General features: G+C 39.7%; 1 protein-coding gene across 3 annotated transcripts in view; it reads left to right on the top strand.

Annotated features, from left to right (window-relative positions):
• The window catches only part of PTPRN2 (protein tyrosine phosphatase receptor type N2), a 657,265-nt gene that overhangs the window by 583,232 nt on the left and 49,158 nt on the right, over positions 1-24,875 (top strand). For all 3 annotated transcript variants that reach the window (XM_051609993.1, XM_051609992.1, XM_051609994.1), the window contains 2 exons: positions 8,292-8,439; positions 17,039-17,112. In XM_051609993.1, coding sequence (XP_051465953.1) covers positions 8,292-8,439; positions 17,039-17,112 — 222 coding nt within the window. The remainder of the gene's footprint in view (positions 1-8,291; positions 8,440-17,038; positions 17,113-24,875) is intronic.

Below are 24,875 nucleotides of genomic sequence, written 5' to 3'. Positions count from 1 at the left end.
CTAGGGATATTATTCTCAACCAGACTGAATAGTTGCTTTGTCAGAGAATTGCCTCCCTCTATTTTGTTTCAGTTTTCCTTCATCACCTACCGTATTATGAATGATACTAGTAACCTTTTATGCCAAATTACTAATAAAGCTTCATAGTAGTTTTCAATACTTAATTAAATAGGCTTCAAAACTGCCCTTTTCACTGGTGTAATCAGGTACTGCGAAATATGAGAAAAATTAGATCAGAATGCTTTATAGTAGTTATATGGCTCCAAACACTGAGAAGAGAAAATAATTTCTCAATATATTTTAAAAAGACATAATATAAATTCCCATATTTTTATATCCTAGATTTTTCCATTTGTGGTTACCTTAGACAGTCTTCTCTGGTAAGATCAGGACATCTGGGATGGCACAGGACAAATTAGAAAAATGAAAGGAGCCTTCAGCTTGAAATGGCTGTAATCAAATGATGAAATCCTGGCTCCAGTGAAGTCAGGAGTATTGGCATTGACAATAGTGGAGCCAGAATGCTTCCCAGCAGTGACAGTATGTGAGATTTTATAGCCAGATGTTAATTTATTGAGCTTTCTTCCAGATACAGGTTCTGTGAGATATTGATGATGCACTGCCACAGTAGAATTTCTGTTTTTATATATTTTTATATATATAAGCTCAATGTAATTAGCCTAACAAAGTCACACTTCTTTACAGTTAACATAGAAAACTTGATTTGCCATGTTAGGGCTAGAGCTAGTTAGTGCTTTTACCAACAGTTATGGAGTGACTGGTCTTGGTAACAGCTATAGGCTCTGCATTCTCCTGAGTTGGTTGGATCAGAGTGTCAGAAACATCTATGGTGCTTCCACAGAACTCTATCTATTGGAGAAAACAATTTTTTCTTAATGTGTTATTTGACTGAAAGACTTAAATCTGTTGAAATAGTGCATCCTCTCTTTAAGGTTTTCTTTTTTAAGGAAGTAAGGTAGGAAAGCTATGGGCATAGTTTGCCTCTGCTTCCATGTTTTCCTTTACATGGGACACTGAGAGCATTCTTCATGGAAACGTGTGTGGTGAGTTCCCAGCCCTCGGTCTCTGCAAGAGCACCACTGCAGCTCAGAGAGACCAAACTTCTGTAAACAAGGAAGAACCCAAAGTAACTTCGGTACCACTATGAAATTGTGTAAGATGATGTGGGAAATGCTTAGAAAATGTGGTCTGAATATGGCTCAGGATTCTAATAGTGACACTTATCTCAGGGAGCTTTATTTGAGCTGATCTGGACAAGGGAGGGTGGGTGCACCAAAGTAGAAGAATAAAGGAATCATGAATTTATAGGAGAGGAGTGGGGAAAAGGAAAGAGAAAAGAAATGAACCTTGCTATTGCTGTTCCCTGAGTCCAGACTCCAGCCCCAGAAAATAACACAGCACATATTTAAAAATAAATTGCTGCTCTTCTAGCAAGAGATTTTTCAGGGGCTTAAAAGGGAGATAAGTGTGAGGGCCTCATTTAAGAGGATGGAGAAGGCTGGAGTCTTTCCTTTGTGTGTTTACTAATCTCCTCCATCCTTTCCACTGGATAGCTGCACAATGAGCAAGGATGTGCATAACTTTATAAAAAAAGATCTTGCCTAGAAAAACTTGATTGCTTTTTACTTAACTAAAACTATAAACCCAGTAGATTAAGTGAAAACAACAGATAGAGAATATCCAAATTTTAATAAAGTCTTGAAACTGTCTCATTAATTGAAAAATTAGTGTCAGTTTTGGATTGAAATGTGGCTAAAGGATGATATACAAAAAGTAATGATCAAAAGCTGTGGATGGGAGTGTCTGGCAGAGTACAGGACTTATTGTTAGATCCAGTTATGTTTAACTTTTTAAATAACGATCTGGAAGTGGTGGAAGAGACTTAATGACTTTCACAAGTGGTATCACAGTGTAAAATTCTGCACAGAAGTGATGACAGAGGAGTAATTCCAAAGTTTGAAAAGCTTAGACCTGAAAATGCATTCAACAAATAAAGTTAAATTATCTTTGAAGAAAAAAAAATCACAGGAAGAAATGTCCGTAGTTTGCACAGATCCATTAGTGATCTGCGAAGAAATATATACAAGCAGAAATGATACAGAACAGTGATATTCTATGTAACCAGATGAGGGTTGCAATAGAAAAGCAATACTGCTGGCACTTCTATGAAAAAGTCCTCTCAGATGAGGACTACTATTCCTTATTGAAATACTTGAGTAGTTCTAGAATAAAATATATAGTTCAGAACAGTTTTTGTCCCAATAAATAGTTATGAACTGTGTTTTAGGCTTCTACTTTAGATACAGAGCACCTAAATGTTAGTAAAGTTTCTTGGTGAAGTACGAGGCATCTGAAGGCCTGGAAATGTGTCATCAGGTAGGCTGCTTTTGTCTTTCACAGAATCACAGAATTGTCAGAGTTGGAAGGGACCTCCAGAGATCATCCAGTCCAACTCCCCTGCTAAAGCAGGATCCCCTAGAGCACATTACTCAGGACTGCATCCAGGAGGGTCTTGAATATCTCTAGAGAAGGGGACTCTACAACCTCCCTGGGCAGCCTGTCCCAGTGCTCTGTCATCCTCACCATAAACAATTTTTTCCTCATATCTAAATGGAAGTTCCCGTGTTCCAGCTTGTGCCCATTGCCCCTCGTCCTGTCACTGGGAACTACTGAACAGAGTCTGTCTCCATCCCCCTTGCACCCATCCTTTAGATGCTTGTAGGTATTAATAAGGTCTCCCCTCAGCCTTCTCTTCTCCAGGCTAAAGAGTCCCAGCTCTCTCAGCCTTTCCTCATAAGGGAGATGCTCCAGTCCTCCAGTCATCTTTGTTGCCCTCCCCTGGGCTCTCTCTAGTAGTTCTCTGTCTCTCTTGAACTGGGGAACCCAGAACTGGACACAGTATTCCAAATGTGGCCTCACCAGGGCAGAGTAGAGGGGGAGAACAACCTTCCTTGACCTACTGGTCACACTCTTCCTTATGCACCCCAGGATTCTATTGTCCCTCTTGGCAACAAGGGCATGTTGCTGGCTTGTGGATAGTTTACTGTCTACCAAGACTTGGAGATCCTTCTCCTCAGAACTGCTTTCCAGCAGGTTCACTCCTAACCTATGTTGGTGTATGGTGTTCTTCCTCCCCAGGTGCAGGACCCTACACTTGCCCTTGCTGAACCTCATTAGGTTCCTCTCTGCCCAGCTCACCCACCTGTCCAGGTCACACTGGGTGGCAGCACAGCCCTCTGGAAGGTCATCCACCCCTCCCAGTTTGGGAGTGAACTTGCTGAGGATACACTGTGTGCCCTTGTCCACATCATTGATGAACATGTTGAACAACACCAGACTGAGTATTGACCCCTGGGGAACACCACTGGTTACAGGCCTCCAACTTGACCCTGCTCTATTTGATCACAACCCTCTAAGTTCAGTCACACTGCCAGCTCTCAATCCACCTCACTCATCTAGCCCACCCTTCCACTGCTCTCCCCTCATCTAGCCAGCCAGTTATGACATCATAGAAGGCAATCAGGTTGCTCAAGCATGATTTCCCTTTGGTGAATCTATGCTGACTTCTCTCAATGACTTTCTTTGCTTTCACAAGTTTTGTGAGGTCATCCAGAATGACTTCTGTAGAGCTTTGAGTAATATGAATGGAACAGATAAATTTACTGTGAAGCCACTAATGATAAGGTGTTAAGCCAGAAAAAGGAAGGAGAAAATCTTGTGCTGTGTTGAAAGTAAATTGGATTTACACAGAAAAGCTTTCCTCTTACATACAGTCAATGCAATACATACTGAAGATAAAGAAGTTTAAGCAGAATAGCAAAAATGCTGGGGTGTCCTGTGCCAGAATGTAGCCTACAAGTTAGCATGGAACAAAGACCAAAAAAACTTTCCTTAAATCGGTTGGAGAGAATGACAAAACAAATTGTTTCAAGTCTGGTCGTTTAGTGCACAATTTGCTCTATAAAAGCTGAGGCAAATTCTCTCCTCTCCAAATTCCTCCTGAGGAACCCAGTGAAGCACCAGAAAACTGCAGGACCCTCTGCATCTCTGGAAGAAGTGATTGCAGTTTGAAAGCTGGCAGCTCTCACACTGTTGGTTGAAAGATGTGGATTGGAGTGGTCAGTGTTCACAGGGGTTAAGATAATGTCCCATCCACTTCTTCAGCTGACATTTGAGATTCTATTAGACCTGTCAAGGTCTGTTGATTTAACATTTGTCCATCTTTTCATTAAAAGAGACATCTTTGGTCATGAAAAGAGTGTCTAATCAAGTAGTATATTGGAAGTATATTGTTAAAAATTACTGCTTTTTGTAATAGCTACACATCAGCTAATAAAATAGATATTTTTAAAACAAATATCTTGACAGATGCAAACAATGTTATCTCTGAAGAAAGTGTTTGGAGATAGATCAAACAATTAGAATTTCATTGTTGTATTTGTTAACCTGAATTTAGTCACAGAGTAAGCACTGGATGCTACTCCTAGTGTAAAGAAAAAAGTAAAGAAGACAAAGGTGGTTTGGCACCATATTGCACTCAGGAAGCTTTACCAAAGCCATCCAGGCCATTGAGCTCTGTCTTTATGCCTCTATTTAGGCATGTTGATGCTGTCTCATTGTTTGCCACTGGCACTGGTTCTCTTGGCCAGAGATTCATTCTCCCTTGGACAGTTTTTCATCCTCTGGCTGAAAGCTCATCTTTTGCCTTATGACTGGCATGTCTCACACAATAATAATAGGTTTTGCAATGCATCCTTCTCTCCACATAACATTGATGCATGCTCTATATCCCCACAGCATGTTTGGTAACAAGAGTATCTCATCTGTGCATAAGAGAGAATGTATGAACTGGGCGACTAATTTCCTTCCTGTGGAAGGAAAATTAAGACTTAATTAAATTTAAGGTATATCAGGAGGTTCTGGTGAAGCAGTCAGTGTTTAAATAATACCATGTATTTGGGATTACAAAACTTGTCTTGATGTGGACATACTGTTGAGACCAGACATCTACCTTTTCCAGCAGACTGAGGAGCATGACAGTAACAGTGGTGGCAACCTCTATTTATTTTACCTGCTGCTCTGGGATAAGGGAAGTCATATGCGTGTTTGACATGTTGGTAATGAATTTCTTTGGTACCAGGCAAACACTGCAGAATGTCTCATGAAAACATCCTAGTTAAGGAGTGGATTTGAGTAGACATGCAATCTCTAAAATATCGGAAGTTCCACTCAATTTAACTTACTTCCAGCAGGTCCCAAGAGAGTGTTTCAAAACCACTAAGCTTCTGTTTAGCAAAGTGAGGATGAGCATGGGGGCTCTGAAGGACTGTAAAAGAAATATTACTCAACTCTGAGGGAATTGTCTGACTTCTGAATATTTTAAAGCAAGCTTGTTTCTTAGTAGCTTTTTTAAATGTTTGTAAAGCAGATGTTCATATTGCACAGAGCTTTCCTCGGGTCTGTTCAAATAGTCAAATACTTTTTCAAGATCTGTCAGTAAATGCCCTGTGACTGATCCATATGATGCAGGTGTTGAGACTACGTGAAAAGTGATTGTCTGGTTAAAGATTTCAGCGTGTTTTTATTTGAACATTCCTTTCTCTATATACTCAGGATCCCCTGAAAAAGAAAAGTAAAAAGAATATTCCGTTTTAAAGAGAGATGCATTATTTAAAAATTCATGTGCACTTAAAGCAATCAAATTAACTGTGTTGTATTTGATTATTTAAAAAGAAAATGAAAATTATTTTAAAAATACAGTCCTTGGAATCATCCAATAGACAAGTTGGAGCCAACAGGAAGCTCCTTGCTACATACAGACCTGCCTAAGGAGTCAAATGTTCATGGCCCTTTTACCACAGTTTTGTGGATCTCACAGTATTTTGGAGAGATTCAGTGTTGGCAGATGTGTATATCTGCACAAAATGTCCCTAAAGTCTATGAGATGTTGGTGATGGGCATGTCAAAATGAATCAGACTATAAAACTGTGGTTTAAAATAGGAGGATGCTACAAGCTGGTCCTTGACTGCCTGATCTCTGCCTTCTCTGAAGGAGTCTTGGCTCAGTGGTATTGTAAGATTTTGCTTCTTTTTCCCTTTGCATCATAAAAATTCTTACATGCCAACAATTCTCTGCTTAGGAGGGATTATCTTTTTTTATATATTATGTTCAATATACTTGTCCAGGTACAGATTTACTAAGAGAAAAGAAAGGGATCTTTAGCCTCCCTCCTTTCCCCATTAGTAACGGCCTTTCATCAAGGACAAGCAAACTATCAGAGGATGGTTTCCTCCCATTAACTTGCAGGTTAAGGCTGGGAACATGTTAGCTGACCCCTCCACTGGGGGCTCTCCCACCTCCCCATCCATCAGGTCACAGCTCTGTACACTGTGATGCTTTTTCCTTCATTATAGAAGATAAGCTATCACACAGTAGGTGTTTTTGTATCTAGGCCACCACTGTTTTTTACCTCTTTTAGAAACCTTTGTTCTAACATGATATATTCTTATGTCCTTACAGATAGCCTTTCTGGAAGCATCACTTCTCAAATTGCTTTTCAGTAACAGGTTCGATTTACAAAGCTCATGTAAAGACACATGCACACACACCAAACACTCCTCATAACAAAGCTGAGTGACAGGGGCTCTTTTGTAACCCAAAAACCTGTTCAAGCTGCAAGAGGGAGCAGTCTCCTGCCTTGCTGGTCAGTGGGAAGCACTGTGGAGTGACAGCTTTAGCAGAACTCCCATTTGGTGGAGGCCAAGCTGCAAGATTTTTGGCACCTTCTGTTGAACCTGCTGAGAAGGCACGAGCCTTTCTTCTTTAAAGTGCTTTTGGGAAGAACTATTCCATGTAATGGAGATTGTCTGTAGAAGAGGTTTCCTAGGGGATTCAACTGCTTTTTATAATTTTCAGTGAATGCTTTCCAGGAGCCTTTTTTAGGCAAGTGTTGCTGCAGATTGGCCTGTACTAGTGAATGCTGCAGCAGGAGGTGCTTTGAGTGATGATTGGGTGAGAAGCACCCACAACTCTGTTACTGACCGCTGTCCAGCCCTTGAGCTTGTCCCCTAAACAGTCTGTCCCTTTTTTTATCAGTTTAAGGACATTAACTTCAACCTACCTGTACAGTTAGAATGGAGTTTAATTTAGAAATACCAACTGGGTGCAATGTGACAGGCTCTGAAAGGTAATGTGGCTGTATAGGAAGGTTTACAGTACCAGGTGATAGATTCTTTAATGCTCATGTTAAAAGTAGGGGAAGATATTTGTTCTTTCCCACCCTTCCTCCTTTCTACTCTCTCACCTTCACCTACTTGGATGATTTTCAAGTCCATGGGCTGAAGGAGTAGGGTTTTGCTTCACTTTTGACAGGCCTTTGGAACTTGAATTCCTGATCTAGTGCTGTACTGGATCTCTAGCCTTGGGAGATCTGCAAAAAACTTAAGACCTGCACCAATATACTCAGATCAGCCATCATTCCTGCCACAGCCACTTAATTTTTCTTTGGTGATGCTTCCCCTAACATTTCACTGAATGCCAGTACAGTCTTTAACAACATATATTTTAATATTGATTAACACCACCTTCTTAGTTCAAGGCCCTCTCTGTGCCAGTCCATGTGCAGCATGAGCTCCTAATGACTCAGTACTTGAGCCATGACACTTCAGCCTGCCAATATTTTTATTCTCCTCAACAGCTGTATCCTTGTTGTGGCTTGCATATTGTGCTTGAAGTTCAGTTTTAAGAGCCTTTGGTTTGATGTGAGCTGTTGTTATAGTAAGTAATTTTTATCAATGGACTTCTGTTTCTTTTACATTGCCTGATGAAAGGGACATTTGTGCTTACATCTTCTAGGTACAGAAGAAGAAATAGCTTTCTCCTGAAGCTCAGTAGCTGGGGGTTTCAGGCATTTCTTTTCTGTTAGCACTGGTACATGTTAGTATTCTCATTTTGTATAGCACAAATAAACTTGGTTAACTCTCTTCAGTAAATGAATTAGGCATAAGACTGAGTGTGTTTTGTCTCTAAAGTTCAGGAGTGTCATGCTCTGATTTTTTGTTTCTTCCCTTCCTTCAGGATAAAGTCAATATATCTGAGCTTTTGACAGTCTGGAAAGCTGGAAACAAGTTCTGAGCGAGTATTTCTTTGGAAAAACCCTGAATTATGCCTTAGGTCTTCCCATTCTGCTTTCCATCCTGAGATACATCCTTTCAGCTTAGCTTTGAGCCTGGCTAAGTCAATGCTTAATGTGGTCTTCTTTTAATTCCAGTCCTACATGGAAGATCATCTGAAAAACAAGAATCGTCTGGAGAAAGAGTGGGAAGCTCTGTGTGCTTATCAGGCTGAGCCCAACGCCACCACCATTGCACAGCAGGAGGAAAATATCCCGAAGAATCGCTCGTGGGCTGTAGTACCGTGTATGTACACTTCAGTTTGGATTATTGCATTTCAAGTTCTTGATACTTTTCTCAATATTCTTTGCACGGGGGTTTGAAAGCTACAGATGAGAGGCAAACTGAATACAGAGTAGCTTAGATGTATACTAAAAAACTGTGGCTGCATCTGTGGGCTGGGTGCACATCCTGTTGTCATATCAGACACTTTATCTCTTTTTAAGTAGTATATATGTTGCAAAAATGCACGACTATGTCACATAGCACTGCTGCTGCAGCTGTGCTGCCTCATGAAATTCAATAGCCAGAGTGCTTTTCAGTGCTGGAATATATTTCCTGTACAAAAGTGGCATCTGTAGCCATTCAACAGAAAGAAGTTTGGCTTGTGTTTAGACAAGTTGGTATCGTGTCCATCCAACAGTAATACCAGCAGTCTATAATCAGAGCTAGATGATCTGTTGATCAGATATCAGCTGTACTGAATGAGCCCCTTTAGGCTTCAGTGGATAAGCTTGCAAACTGGCTTCTTTCTACTAGACTTAGGATAAAAAAAGAAAAATAAAAAAATCAACCAGCATTTATATTCCTAGAATCTGCTCTTTCCTGTAAGCAGCCACCTTTCTGAGCTTGAAATCTGAGCAACATATTTTTCCCGTGCAAATATATGTATCTCATAGATTACATTGGTAATATATGGTCACACATTTTGTTAAGCAACCAATGAAACAAAGCTAAAACTAAGAATATATGCACAGGCCACAGCAACAAAAATGCGCTCAGTAAGTGTGCCCACAATCCAGCTGGGTAGCTTGGCAAACACATACAGCTATTTTAATTTTTAAAGTGCCCTGAAAACATTAATTTTCCCTATGAAAGTCTTGAGTAAGTACTATTCCTCTTTTAGAAATGGGGAAATGACAGGTAACACATTAAGTAAATGTCAGAGCCAGATTTAGAGTGAAGATTCTTTGGAAGTATATGGTAATTTTAACTGAGCCCATCAGCCCTTGCATATATGCTTCAGCAGGATTTGGCTCTCTTGTTTATGTAGAGGTTCTTCTTGCAGCACTTTGTTGCTTAGGAGAGGAGTACAGTAGTTTGGCAATATAACTTCTCCTGAGTAAATATGGTGCTGGTTGAAAGCCTTCTGGGGCAACAGCAGCAGTTTGCTGACTTCCATGTGTTTTAGGATCAGGTCTGAAAAATTCCGAAGAAGCCACCATGAAAGTTAAAGGAGTGCAAGACTTCTGTGATCTTTCCTATACTGAAAAAGATAGCATTTAACCCACATGATAGGCAGTGAAAATTGCTCCATGATAATGTGTATTGATCCAAATTGATCTTCTTGCTTGAAGTATTTTGTTCAATGTGGACTTATAGTCAGACCATTTTAAGCTGTTCCAATTCCCTGCTCGTTAACTAAGCCAGGTTGTTTCTGGTCGCTGTTTGGAGATAGCACAGGAGCTCCAGGTGTTGCCAGAGATTGATGATGATTATTCAGCTGATATAGGAAACATGTCTGTGTGATGCAATGAGCAGTAAAACAGAGACCCTCAGACTAGACCGTTCTACCTCTGAATCCAGAAGTAACATCGCTGCAGCAGTGCTAAAGAGCAGAGATATTTAGCTTGAGTCTTGTGCTACACTAGAGAGCTGAACTATTTTCAAAACTGAGATAGTCTGTCTCTTTTCACCATATGTACCATGTGGATGAATCAGCCTACACTAGTCAGCCTTCAGTGGACAAGTGTTTGCCCCTTGCTTCTTCCATGGCACGTTGTTATGCCTGTTCTTTCTATTGCCGAGTCCAGACTGAATCATTGCTACCTGGGAAGGTATTTGGACATGGACAGGGTGGCTGCAATTTATTTGAAGCTTTAGTTAGAAGTATTTTAGCACATCTAAAATCACTTAGTACTTTTACAGGAGTAAAATGCTATTTTTTGGCTTTGTTTCAATGTGGAAACATCTATTATAGCTATTAGAACACTTCATTTTTTTGACTGAATTCACAAAATTACTTGATCTCACTTTCTGAGATGGCTGTACACTGGTAAACAGCTGTCATGTTGTACCCTTAAAAATACTTTTATGGTGGGTGGAAAGTGTGATATAGAGTTTAAACAATAGAAAATGTTTATCTGGGGAGGGACTTTTTATATTGGGGAAGGACTTCTTATAAGGGCATGTAGTGAGAGGACATGGGGAAATGGCTTTAAAGTGGAAGTGTGTAGATTTAGGTTAGACATTAAGAAGAAATTCTTCACTATGAAGTTGGTGAGAGACTGAACAGGTTGCCCAGGGAAGTGTTCAAGGGTTGGATGGGGCTTTGAGCAATCTGGTCTCATGGGATGTGTCCTTGCCCATGCAGGGGAGTTGGAAATTGATGATCTTTAAGGTCCCTTCCGACCCAAACCATTCTGTGATTCTGTCATTCTATGATAAGGTGCTCATTATCGTAGACTTTAAATTAGACTGAGATGAGAAAGATTACAGTTTGCCCAGGTTTGTTTTGGTTTTTTTTACCACATTTGACATAAAAACTATAGCAAAAAGTCACAGATTTGCTTCATAATGGGACGCAAAGCTGATATGGTTTGATATGCTACAAAGTTGTTATACTACATTCAAAGTATTCTTGCAGAGTAATGCCTTGGTAGCATTTCCTTATCCTTTTCATATCACCTTGACAAGGCAGAATGAGATGACCAATTCATGTCAAAGATTTCATCTTAGTAAGGCTTCAAAGAGGATTTAATATAATGTGTTTACTTTGAATTTTCCTTTCTTAACCAGTCTTAAAATAATATAATGGGTTTTTTTTTACTGATTACAAAACTGATGTCATTTCTAAGATAACATTATCTGCCTATCTTCATTATTTACAAACAGCCTTTAAAAAACTTGGTAGCCAAATTCATCTAATTAATTACTACCTAAAAAACTCTAACCATTTGAAACAATCTTCTCAATTAAAAAAAAGCCATCATTTTATCCAAACAACAAGCAGATTGCAATAGTTTAGGGCAATGAGATACCTTGTCTTCTGCGTGAACACACAAGCAGCTCAAATTGTTAATGTCCAGATAAAGCTTTCCAAACTTTCTCTTCTTGCATCTCTGCAAAATAAAGCTATCAGGTGGCTGAACTGAGGGAGGAGGTAGAAAGGTTAAGAAGCATCAGAGAATATGAAAGCGAAATAGATTGATGGAGCCATACCCTAAGGCAAGGGGAGAAGGAAGAAGTTCTTGAATAAGTGATGGATCCCCTCCCCTCCTATCATCAGACAGAAGGAGGGAACCCACGGGACAGGGAATCTTAGTAACAAAGGATGAGGAAAAGGCTGAGGTGCTCAACACCTACTTTGCCTCAGTCTTTAGCAGTGGAACTAGCTGTTCCATGGATATACAGCCACATGAGCTAGGAGACAGGGAGGGGATGCAGAATGAGGTCATCACAATTAAAGAGGAAGAGGTCAGAGACCTTCTACACCACTTAGATGCACACAAGTCTATGGGACCGGATGGGTTACATCCAAGGGTGCTGAAAGAGTTGGCAGATGTGATCAACAGGCCACTTTCCATTATTTACCTGAAGTCCTGGCTAACTGGGGAGGTCCCAATGGACTGGAGGGTAGAAAATGTAACACCCATCTATAAGAAAGGCAGAAAGGAGGATCTGGGAAACTATAGACCTGTCAGTCTGACCTCGGCACCAGGGAAGGTCATGGAGTAGATCATCTTGAGTGTTATTAGAAGACATATAGAGGATAACCAGGGGATCAGGCCCAGTCAGCATGGGTTTATGAAAGGCAGGTCCTGCCTGAAGAACCTGATCTCCTTCTATGACCTGATGACCCGACTATTGGACAAAGGAAAGACTGTGAATACTGTCTATCTGGACCTCCAAAAAGCATTTGACATGGTTGCCCACAGAACTCTCATAAAAAAACTGGCTGCTCATGGCCTGGATGAGCACACGATCTGTTGGATCAAGCACTGGCTGGACAGTTGGGCCCAAAGAGTGGTGGTCAATGGAGTCAAATCCAGCTGGGGCCAGTCACAAGTGGTGTTCCTCACGGCTCAGTGTTGGGACCGTTTCTGTTTGACATCTTTATTGATGATCTTGATTAGGACATAGAGTGTATTATCAGTAAGTCTGCAGATGGCACCAAGCTGGGTGAGAGTGTTGATCTGCATGAGGATAGAGAAGCTCTACAGAAAGACTTGGATAGATTGGATCATTCGGCTAATGTTAATGGTCTGGGCTTCAACAAGGCCACGTGCTGGGTCCTGCACTTGGGCCACAACAACCCCAGGCAACACGCCAGGCTGGGGGAAGTGTGGCTGGAAAGTGTCTGGCAGAAAAGGACCTGGGGGTTCTCATTGACAAGCGGCTGAATATGAGCCAGCAGTGTGCCCAGGTGGCCAAGAAAGCCAATGGCATCCTGGCTTGGATTAGAAATAGTGTGACCAGCAGAAGTAGAGAGGTGATTGTCCCCCTGTCCTCAGCCCTGGTGAGGCCACACCTGGAGTGTTGTGTCCAGTTCTGGGCACCTCAGTTCAAGAGAGATATCGAGGTGCTGGAGTGAGGATAGAGGAGGGCAACGAAGCTGGTGAAAGGCCTAGAGAATAAACCTTATGAAGAACGTTTGAAGGAGCTGGGAATGTTTAGTCTGAAAAAGAGGAGGCTGAGGGGAGACCCCATCAGTCTCTACGACTACCTGAAAGGTCATTGTAGAGAGGTTGGTGCTGGTCTCTTCTCACAGGTGATCAGCAATGGAACAAGAGGGAATGGCTTCAAGCTGCAACAGGGCAGGTTTAGACTGGACATTAGGAAAAATGTTTTCATAGGAAGAGTGGTTAGACACTGGAATAGGCTGCCCAGGGAGGTGGTGGAGTCACCATCACTGGATGTGTTTAAGGGTTGTTTGGATGTGGTATTGGTGGATCTGGTTTAGGGGAGAACTTTGTAGAGTAGGGGTGATGGTTGGACTCGATGATCCCAAGGGTCTTTTCCAGCCTGGATAGCTCTATGGTTCTATGTGAAGCTTGTGTGCAGAGCCCAGCCAGGGGATGTGCACCAAGGATGGGAACACCTGAGCTGGCTGTGGGTGTGTGCATTATCTGTATCAGTAATGCATGTGCAAATAATGCTCTGGAGAAAATGGACTTAATTTCAGTCCATATCTAAAAAGAGTTCAGTTTTGTACCTATGCTTCTTGTGTCCAGCCTTTGTTTGTTGGTTCTGTTTCTTCAGAAGTATCTGACTGAAACAAAACAGAAGACAGAGGGAATTAGGTAAAAAGTGAGTTTTATTTTTCCAAGCTCTCAAACCCTGTGATTGAGAGCTTGGATCTGTGAGCTTCAGATGCTGGGACAATAAGATAGTCTTTATGTCTTCTGTCATATCTATTACTCTTATGCAATGTCCCATCTACAGTTTCTCAAATGGTGTGACATGTTCTTGTTGAGCCAAGTAAATCAAGTCCCATTAGCTGTAACCTAGTGCACATGAAGATACCTGTAAGTGGACTCCAAAACTTAGGTTTCTCAGTCCATAAACTGAGTTTTTAAATACTGCAAACTCACGTGTGTGTTTTATATTTCATGCTTAATCCTCTCTCCTTGCTACATTATTATATATATTTTGTATGTAAATGAAATACAACACTGCTGTATTTTTCCTTAGGTATAGGTTAGTACTAGCCTTGTTCAGGAAGCCTGTCTGCTACACATATCCGTTTATACATTTTGCTTTTCTTTCAGCTGTGGCTTGGCTGGAGCAAGAGCAAAGGCAAAGTAGTTCAGCATTCAGCAGTAGCCATTGCAGATATTTGAAATGATGACTAGTTGTAGCTTGGTCAGATTGCAGTAGCTATTAGCAAGATTTGTCTTTTCTCTCACTTCCTTGTTACTGTCTCTTTCCTCTCCTGTTTCTTCATTCATTTCTTATGCCTCTTCCTTTTCTGTAATCCACTTCCTTCCTTCTATTCCCTGTTTCTCCTTTTTCTCTTTCCTTGCTTCTAAAATAATCAGTATGCAGTTTAAAAAAAATAAATAGATAAATAAATCTTGTACATTCAGCATTTTCCCATAGTTGCATATTGTAAACATAACAAACTGGTGTCTGTGGAATTCTTTTTTCTTCTTTTTTATTCTTTTTTTTTCTTTCTCCTTTTTTTTTTTTTTTTCCTTCTTTTTCTGCTTGTTTCTGGAGAGCTATTATGCCAGTTCCTAGAAGCTTTAAGGTGATAACAGACATAGACAAGCACAATCTGTTCATGGTCAGTATGGATGCTTGGTGCTGCATTTGAAGCACACATGGGTTCAAACTCGTGATATATGCAGAAAACACGAGTACAACCTGGTTTGAACACCTTTTTTTCATTATTATTATTATAAGCACAAATATAAAGTCTCACCACCTTTTCACTGCTAAAGCCTGAACATGTCTCACTGTCTGTAAACCCTCCAAGACAGCAGATAATTATATGGTACACTGAATTGGAGGGACTGGATAAAACATTATGTGTTTAAGAAAAAGATTCCTGAAGTTACTGCTCTGACCCTTGGCCCTTTCTTGGAGACTCATCCTGATATCTGTTTGCTAAATACTGATGAATCACTGCTGTCTCTCCCTCATCCATTTGAAAACATTTCACACATTTTCTGTGGTGATTAGTTCAAACACTCTTGCTATCCAGTGAATAGGGCTTATCCTGAGTGCTTCTTAAAATATGTGAGAGACCACAGAGCATGAAATTTTCATATCTCCTGCATAGCCAAAAGATTTCAGAGTTGTAGTTTTTCAAGCATGCTGTGACAATGCTACTTGTAAAGCTTTCTGTACAAAATCTTGAGTAGCCCCAAGATCTCAGATCTTACAAGTTCATTTTTATGCCTCAGATTTTTTGTGCAGTGGTGCCAGAGTAAGGTGGCAGCAAATAATGTACATGAACATGTTCCCTTTTTCATCATCTTTCATCTTCCTATTGTGTTGAAACCTTACCAGAGGAAATAGTTTCATGTTAATAGTAAAGAATGGGTCTTCATTCTTTGATATGACTTGTTCACATCTAACTCTATTCCAGGAGAAAGTTGCTCACATTGATGGGTTAAATTTTGCTGATGAGACTGAGTGACTATAAACAACTCACATACAAGCTCACATGCTGAAGTGCCACGACATTACTGGTGAATAAACCTAAGCAGAGCCCAAAAACTCTGTCTCTACTTTTCTCTGTGGTACTTAAATGTTCCTTATCATTAAAATAGTGATTGGTACTTAATAGTTTTAAAAGCCAGCTTGTAATTCTGCTGTTAAGGATGGTGTCATGGGCAAGATACAGAGGGGGACAGGGTGTATTCATGTACTCTTATTTTGTCTATTTGAATAACTGGTGGAAAGGTCTTCTCAAAACAGCAGTATCCATGTGTTGGCTGTAGATGGTTAGAGAAAGAGCAGCTCCACGACCTCTCACCACAATATATTGTGTGAAGCAGGTTTGCTGGGAAGTATAAATTGTCCTGGTTATGTGTCAGGCACAAGTTTGATATTCATATGTAAAGACTTAGACATCTCTTGCATAAAATATCTGAGTGTGGTCTGGTTTTCTTTCTTTAGTCAATGAAAAGAAACGCGCATTTCTCAAGTGCAATTTGGCCTGTTTGATACAGCTAAATCAGGATGAGATGAATCATGCCTTAGAAATATTTATTTTCTCTTAGCAGAAAGTGAGTCTAGATGGCTGGAACAGATGCAGACATCTGCATTGTCACTGTCTAAATACAAACAAATAAAATCCATCCATTATATATGTCCTGGAGTAAAAAAAAACAGCAACAACAAAAAAAAAGACTGGAGTTTTGGGTGTACCAGCTCTAAACATAACTGAACTGGCACCAGTAAAAATACAAGTAAAAAAAAAGATTAAAGAATCTTGACAATGGGCAAACAATGTAAGTTTCCTATGTTCAGAGTTTACTACTGCTGTCTGAAGTAGCTACATTACCAACAGTGTAAGATGTCTACATGTTTACCAGTTTTACTTTTAGATGCAGCTGTTACCTGCATTTATCTCTCCAGTTATAATCTCCAAGTCGTATCGTGTCCCAGCATCCCTAATGTAGAACCACGCAGCACTGGTCTTTGATCAGGACAGATTAATTTACTGTTCAGCTCTAAACTGTACTTTGGCATTCCTGCTTTTCGTTTTGTAGAGAGGGCAGATGGACAATGTCCATCAGGTAACTTCTTCCACAACCCTTCCAACACAGGAGTGTTTTCTATGATACTGGTTTTTCTAGTGGTTTGCATGGTTTAAATCTTTAAATCCCTGAGCAGCAGAGATTCCCTTTCTTCCTATGAGAGGTTGTAATACATTCTGGCACATCTTCTGAAGACATGCTTTCCAATACTCAGCCTCTGAAATATCCTAGTGATTCATTCCTGAATCAGGCTGTGATTCTGTGGCTGTATCAAGGTTGAGAGTCAGAAGGAAAGATACTTCCTGATATTTACCCTGTTTGTCTGCCTTGAAATGAACTGACTTTGAATTGTTTGATTTCGAATGGATAGAACACTTGAATAGAAACTTTCTTCTCTTATTTCTCCTTTGCAGATGATCATTCCAGGATATGTCTGAAAGTGGAAAATAGCCATGACAATTCAGACTACATCAATGCTAGCCCCATTGTAAGTATGGTAACCTATAAGAAATAACCCATATATCCTGTCTTGCCTTGTTAAAAGATGCTAACTTGAGGCACCTCACTGCTCAGCTTCTGCAGCCTCAGGTTGTAAGCACCTCACAAAAGTGATGTCTCAGGCTGTCCTTTCAAACTGAAGAGAAAAAAATATTTTACATGTGCATGCAATACCCTTGAAGTTTATGTACTAAGAAAACAAAGTCACTAGATAGTTGTTGATCTACCTTAATACTGTCAGGTTTTCTGTACTTTATGGTTTATAAGTTTAATCATAGAATCATAGAATGGTTTGGGTTGGAAGGGACCTTAAAGATACCTATTTCCAGCCCCTCTGCATAGGCAGGGACATGTCCCACTAGACCAGGTTGCTCAAAGCCCCATCCAACCTGGTCTTGAACACTTCCAGGGATGAGGCATTGACAGGTTCTCTGAGCAACCTGTTCCAGTCCCTCACCACCTTCATAGTGAAGAATTTCTTCCTAATGTCTAACCTAAATCTACCCACTTTAAAGCCATTACCCCTTGTCCTATCACTGCATGCCCTTGTAATAAGTCCCCTCTCCTAAAAAAAAAACTGTAATGATGCACTCTTAATGAAGCTTTTCCTTCTCTGAGAAAGTAAAACTTGCTCATTCTTTTTTACTTTGTCTTACTAGATACTATCATAGGAGGAATGGTTTCTGTAAGGGTGGAGGCTTCTGAACTTTTGCAACATGAAGGGGCATTTCCTCTTACCTCTCTTCCTCTGTTGCCCTACAGTTGCATAGCTTTTTGTTTCTCTAGTTCATCCAGTTCTTCTCTGAACTTGCTCTTTTGAGAGAAGGAATGAGATCCCTTACCACTTGTGTATTCATTCAAACTGCAAAATGGGTCAATCCAATTTATGCCTCTAAATACTCCAGCTCATCCCAGATGCCCTTTCTCACCCTACGTAATCTGAGTATGAATCCTTTCTTGTCTGTGTAAGATGATAGGGAGAAAAGGTCTCCATTTTTAGCTGCAAACCAGGTATGATAGAGCCAGTAGCATTGCCCTGCCACAGCATCTCAGTGGAAGTGTCACGATATCCATTTGAAGGGGGAAGAAGGCCCCTTGACCTCTGCCATCCTGCTAGTGTTGGAGTAACTTTTGCTCATGGTTCTTCACATTAATTAGGTACTAAAAAGTTATTATAGTGAAACTATGAGAAAGAACTTAGGATGGAGAATTAGATCTCACTGCAGTGGGTTGTGTATGCCATTACTGGCTCATTTTCCTGGGGAGTATTGCTCCCCCAATTAGATCACTTTGTGTGGGCAAGGCAGCTGACAATTTGCAACAGCATGAAATTGCAGGCTGCTTCCTTCCAATGTTGTTGACAATATGTTTTTCTTTTAAAAAAACCCCACAACTACATAGAAACTGTTCGCTAGCTTTGTTTTTGTGATTTTCAGCAGAGTTCAAAAGATTCATTTCTGTGAACAGTGTTTTATTCAAAGCTATAAGATACACAGAATCCAACAATCACCTTCAGGATCCTTCTGTCTTTGGCTTAGAGTAGAGGGTAAACCAAAGCACCTGCATACATCAGGGATTGCCCAGTGCCATTTTAGAGAAAAGTGGTAGCTGTACACAGGTCAGAGCAGGGTTTGGGCTAATTTTAAGTATGCCTCTGATTAGACCAAGCTCTAGCTGGCCCCAGGATCAGGGGACCAGAGTAACTTGGCTCTCCAAGGAATATGTGTCCTGCTTGTAAAATCATGCACAGAGGTCCAGCTCCAGGGCTTCAGTGCTCTGTTTGCCTGTCTTCAGGGCAGTTGTGTTTGGTCAAGCCTTAATTTGATAGTAGAAGCTGAGAGGTTTTGTGGCAAGCACAGGAGTGGGAGGTGTTAACTGGAAGTGAGATACTGTGTTCTTGTAAGAGCTTGACTGTAATTCACATGACTATAAAATGGTGCAGAAGTGAAATTACAGCATCTGCAGACAGTGCTAAGCCAGGTTCAGTGTCTGCAGAAGCACAGATGCATGTTTTTACCAAATAACCAAGATGGGCTTCTGCAACATGCCCAAAAGTCTGTGCAGACATGGGTTAACTGGTTTTAGTACAGAAATTTGATGGGGGTCAGATAAATTATTGCACTTTGTATATGCCTATTGTAGTTGTAATTCTGGTAACTAATTACACGGATAGGAAAAGTATTAGATTAAGTACTGTTGGGTGTGGAGAGGCAGTTCCAAGATACCCCATTGGCATAACCTGGAAGAGATTTGCTTTGTAAGGATGCCCAGAGCTAATGCAGGCAGAGTCTCTGCTTCCACAGCTTTAACTCTCATGGTTTTACAGGAGTTGTAATGTCACTTGTCCATCCAGCATTTAGGGGTGTTTTCTTCCATAAAGTCAGAAGATATTTCTTTTTTGTAGCTTTCCCATACTCAAAGAGTTATGTCCAATAAAACAAGTCACACCGATGAAGCAAAATTCTTACGGTTGTCTCTATATCTCTTACAGAAATGCTTCTATGCCCAGAGATAAGTGGGTTTCATTGCACTGTGACAGGCTCCCAATATCTTGCACAGCCATGAAGAACTGTCAAGAGAAACTCTTGAGTTCTTCTTTATCGTAGGATAGGGACCCTACTGTGTGGGAAAGAGTGCTACATTTTTGTAGATTACCTGTTATTCCAAGGGAGGAGATGCTCCAGGTGGTTTTGTGAGTTTGTTTGACTAAGTGAATAGTCATTTTTCTGTATTGAAAGCAATAGATTAAATGTATGTTTCCTGAAGGTGATTCAGTAGGAGGTTGGTAGGAGAAGAGCTCTACTTGTGAGCTCTTAGTTCAGAAAGATTCCCTGCAAACAGTTTCATTTCAATACAAATGAAATATATTCAGGTTAGCATAAAATTATTTGTTAATCTGGTATCATTTTTGTGTAATGAGGTAGACTACAGGGGCAAGAAAGGCTTTCAGTCTTGCTTCCTTCCTCAGAAGCCTATTGGAATGTTATATTGGGCACTTGACTCTGCAGTATGTATTGTGGCCGCAGCCTGAGCTAGACATACATGCTATTACTGTTGCTGTTTCTTTGAGGCATTTAACCAATTTCTGTGTGAGTGTACAGTGGATGTGAAATACCAGCAAGTCTGCCTTCACTCTTGCCTTCAGTCGTGCAAAAAATCCAACCATTTCTTTCCTTAGGACTGCTATGTTTCAGCTTAAGTAACCTCAGTAATTATCATATCAATACAGTGATGTTTCTGGTGCATTTGCACCTTGCAGCTCTTGGGCTGGCAGTGAGCATAGTAGTGAGCTGTAACATGGGCATTAATAGCACAGGAACAGTACTGTCTGAACTGACTAGAAGAGGATTTTTCCTTCCTGCACATGTGAGATGTTTAGTGAGGGAAGAGTGTAAAATAAAGTAATTATGTTTGAGCTTTGGAAAAGGAGGCTTCCAGTTGTGTACATGTCACTGGGTACCTCCAGCTTCTGGGTCAGTGGTCCAGTCTCCAGCTGGGGCTCATTCAACCTTAAGTCTAAATGAGTGCAGCAGTACACTATAAAAAAAAAACCCTCACTACACAATGAGCTGGCCACCTGCCCACGTTTCTTCCTTTTTTCTAAATGCTACCTACCTCAAGACCTCCTTTCCATCCAGTATGTTGCAAAAACCGGGGTTAGATTGATGGCCTCACTGGGGCTGGAATTGGGTGAGGAGAATCAGCAGAGATTTACTCCCAAATTCATCCCGTAGGTCTTTAATTTCACTGTAGCAGAAGGCCAGGCAAAATGAGTCCTTAGGAGAAATTTTCAGAGCAAAAGTGAGGTTGAAATCTCTTTCCCTTCTCCCTGAAATAACAAAAAGTACTATGATAATAACTCTGCTATCGGCAGCTCAATGAAAGGCTTGCAATTACAGCACAAGGAGACCCTGACTGTGCAGAATAAAACTGTGATAATTGCATCTGTCATATTTGTACTTAGTCCTCATTAAATTTCAGGAAAATCATCCAGTAGTAAATAATGTGCAATCTTTGCTTTTAAATCAGAGGTCATGAAAGTAAATGGGAATTCTGTTTTTCCTCATAGGGTGTCTGAGAGAGAAAAAAACCCATCAACTACATTTTAAAACTCAGTTTGCTTATTATTGAAGACACCAGACTGAGGAATGTCATTAGCATGACAGTTTGTTCAAACACAGCATACAAATTTCATCACCAAGAATAGACTCTGAAATTCATAATGACATTCACAACCAGATTTACTTATTTCAATCCATTAGAGGTTTTAAAGGAAGGATTTTTAAATTGTTTAAAATTTTAATTCAAACATGAAGATGAGGGCTAGTCTACCTTTTTAATTTTAATGCTGAGATGACTGTGATTACAAAGTTCATCTGCATTTGCTGGGTATGCTTTCTTTTGCAAAAACAAATATACTTTATTTTTGAAGACTGTCTATACTCTGTGTAATAAACACATGCATGAAAGTAGATTCTATTGTTATTATAAACACATAAAAATCTGGCAACTGCACAGTAGCTTGAATCCACACAAATTTTAAGGTGTTAATCAGCATTCAACTTTCTTTACATCATGTTTAGTCTACCCTGGATCTCATTCCAGTCTCATATGATTTAAGGGTATTCAGCTGGATTCAAAGTATTTAGATAAAGGTAAATATGGTGTGACTGAGATTACATCTTACCCAGCATCTTTCTGTGTGGAAAGGATCTGATAAGCTGAGGGGAAAGGTAAAGGGCAGGAGCAAATCAGTGTATCATGAGATTTATATGAGATTTCAAAATGGTCACTGATGGTTATTGACACTTTTACTTCAGTTTACAGTTTTGGAAGACTGTTTAACAAGTGTCTTTATGTACTACTCTCAAGTCCAAATACAATAAATTTGAGGGTTTACTCTCAGAATGCATTGATTTTGCTATATTTCATCAACATTATCAGTGAAATCGTGCAGCAACACTGTATCTATCTAAAAACTCAATAAGATGCAGCGTTCTTCAGGGAAACCTTACAAATTCCTAGGATTTGGCAGCTGGATAGTAGAACTCTTGCAGGAAAAACTAAAGGAGTAGCTTTTGTTCTCTAGTAAAGCAAAGGTAGAATTGTGGTCTGATACTAGTTTAACAATGGTGCAACTAATTGTGTTGCTGTCTTCTTTACCTGTTTTCCTACTTTAAGACGCTGTAAATCAACCTATATTACAAAGCCATGTAGAAAAACACATTGTGCCACTGAAGTGTTCTGTCTTATTTCTTCTCCAACAGTAAATCTGAAATTTCTTCGCTTACTTCCATTTTCTTTTGACAGTGGTAGTGACAAAAATCATCACAGTCAATTGCACGGTCAGTTATAGTATCCTTGATCCTTTTCTTTCCCTCATATAAAATCATGGAAAAAACAGATTGAAACGTTATCACCAGCCTTGCCTTTGTTGTACTGCAAAGTACAACAGGAGAAAATAAGAATTCCACCATAGCAGAACTATTGTAATAATTGCAGCTTTTTCTTTCAAAAAATGGCTGTTCAATCCAGTTCTGATGTAAGCCTGGTGAACTTCATGCTTTGACAGGGACATAGAGGAAAAAATATTGTTCTTTTTGAACAATTACTATTAGGGTAATTTCTGAAGGTTGTTCTGATGTAAAACGTTAGTAAACAGTCAATTTTTGTTATAATACTTGACAGTATGGAGCCTGCTGTTCTCTGTTCTTCTCTGGAGAATACACTCTGTTTTATTTTCATGAAGTGAGAAATCTGAGGCATCCTTGAAAGAAGATAATGACTACTGACATAAAACAAACAAACAAAAAAAGAGCCTTTTACTGGATCCTTGATTAGTTAGTTTAAAACCCATTACTTACTTTATTTCTTTATTCAAACCTCTGTTAACTTTGATAGATTAAGATGCCCTTGGTGTTCTTGGTGACCTTGAGAGAATAAAAAAGAACATAACAAAAATATTCATGAGTTTTCCCTTGGAGTCACCTACTCACGTTAAATCCAGTGTGCCTAGAGTAGGGATTTTTCACATTTTTCTTGAAATATGTGGCTTTTAAAACAGTACATATATTAGAAAACTGATGAAACCAGGAATTTCATATAATTAGTTTAATCTTTGCTCTTATTTTTGTTCAGTAATAGATCATTTCATAGTGTGATAGGGCTTTCTGCCATCTTCTGCTTGCTCCAAGCAAGAAGAGTTTCTGCTTATAATTGTTTTCTGTGCAACACAATGTGCATGGAATATATTAATTGTAATTGTCTTTTGAATTATTGTTAAACTGCTGATACACTTCACCACTCTGTGCTTATTGTAATGTTTGCCACGTTCCAACAGCACCTTTGTGACAGAGGTTGATTAATGCTGAAATGCCAAGATTGGCCTATTCCTGTTTTATCAGCTGAATGTTGAGAATTATTTTGTCTGTGACAGAGCTATTTGCATCATCCTGGGCTTCTTCTGCCTCTGTTTTCTGGCATGTATCCATACAAAAGGATTTCGTTTAAGAAGAAATTCAAAGTAAATTATTATACTTCTAAAGTTTGGTGTATTTGCTGTCAGTTACATTTCCAAGTCAGGCTCTTGCCTTTTAAACAAGTGACATCATTCTGAAGTAGATACAGCCCACAGCAGTTTCCACTGGGAGTAGCAAGTCCTCTGCAGTGCAGGTCAATTTTTCCTAGGAAAACATTTGAGCATATGATTAAATCATATAGTTCTCTGTGGGATTCAAAACAAAACAACAGAAATTATTTCAAGCATAATGGAAAAAAAAAGCCGACAACACAACCCTTTAAGCCTGACTTTTCTTAATCACATTTGCTGTTCTTTTCAGCTGTTTTTCATTCAGTGTCTCGGTTATTGTAAAAACAAAAAATGTTGCTTATTTTGACATGACTCCTAAGGTTGTTTTGCCAATGCTGCTCTCTGAAGAAAGCTAGTTTTTTCCCCATCTCAAACCACCAACAGCAGTAAATGTCCTGCTATCAGAATTGCTTTTGTCAAAAGGCAAAGAAAGCAAGGTTGAAATTTGCTGTGAGCAATTGCTTGTTGTGAAGAGGTATTTGCTGATAAGAGAAGCATCTCCATCAAGCTCAAAATCAAATAATGGTATTATAGACATCCTGGTCAAGGCTTTTTATAACCATGGATGCTGAATTAGATGTAAGCTTTTATTTTAAATGGATACAGTGACTTCATTCTACCTGTATTGTGTTGCCATGGAGAATTTTAATATTAAGTCCAGCTTAATTATACATCAGAAAATTAGAAACATAAAAGCGTTCTCTTCCTTTTTGCAACATCCATCATATTGTTGTTCTGTTAGAATAACTTACATCTGTTCTTTTATGGTTCTTCCCTCTTTTATGTTGCACATAATTATGAGGTGCCTTCTTTTACGCTGACATGTACCATCACTGAAAATTTTGATAGGCTATGAATAAATTCAGAAGATGTCTCCTAATGCAAATGTGAGTCACATTCATTCTTATTCAGATCTTTACTTACAGAACAGAATTGTGTGTTGAGACAAATTCTGCCTTCAGCTACATGGGTATAAGTTAACTCTCACCAACTTCAGTGTCACTGAGTTACACCCACACATCTGAGAGCTGAACTGGGTCTCTTTTCTTTATGTTCAAAGTTTTGTCTCGCCCAGTTCGGGGTTAGAAGGAGTTTGTTTGGGTTTTAATCCCATCAGCAGATCTTCTTTTTCAGCAGAAAGGGCCCTAAGATTTAGAACCAAG

Source organism: Apus apus, chromosome 2, assembly GCF_020740795.1.
Source record: "Apus apus isolate bApuApu2 chromosome 2, bApuApu2.pri.cur, whole genome shotgun sequence".
Lineage (NCBI taxonomy): Eukaryota > Metazoa > Chordata > Aves > Apodiformes > Apodidae > Apus > Apus apus.
The sequence above is the reverse complement of the archived record's forward strand: the minus strand, read 5'-3'. Positions and strand labels throughout refer to the sequence as shown.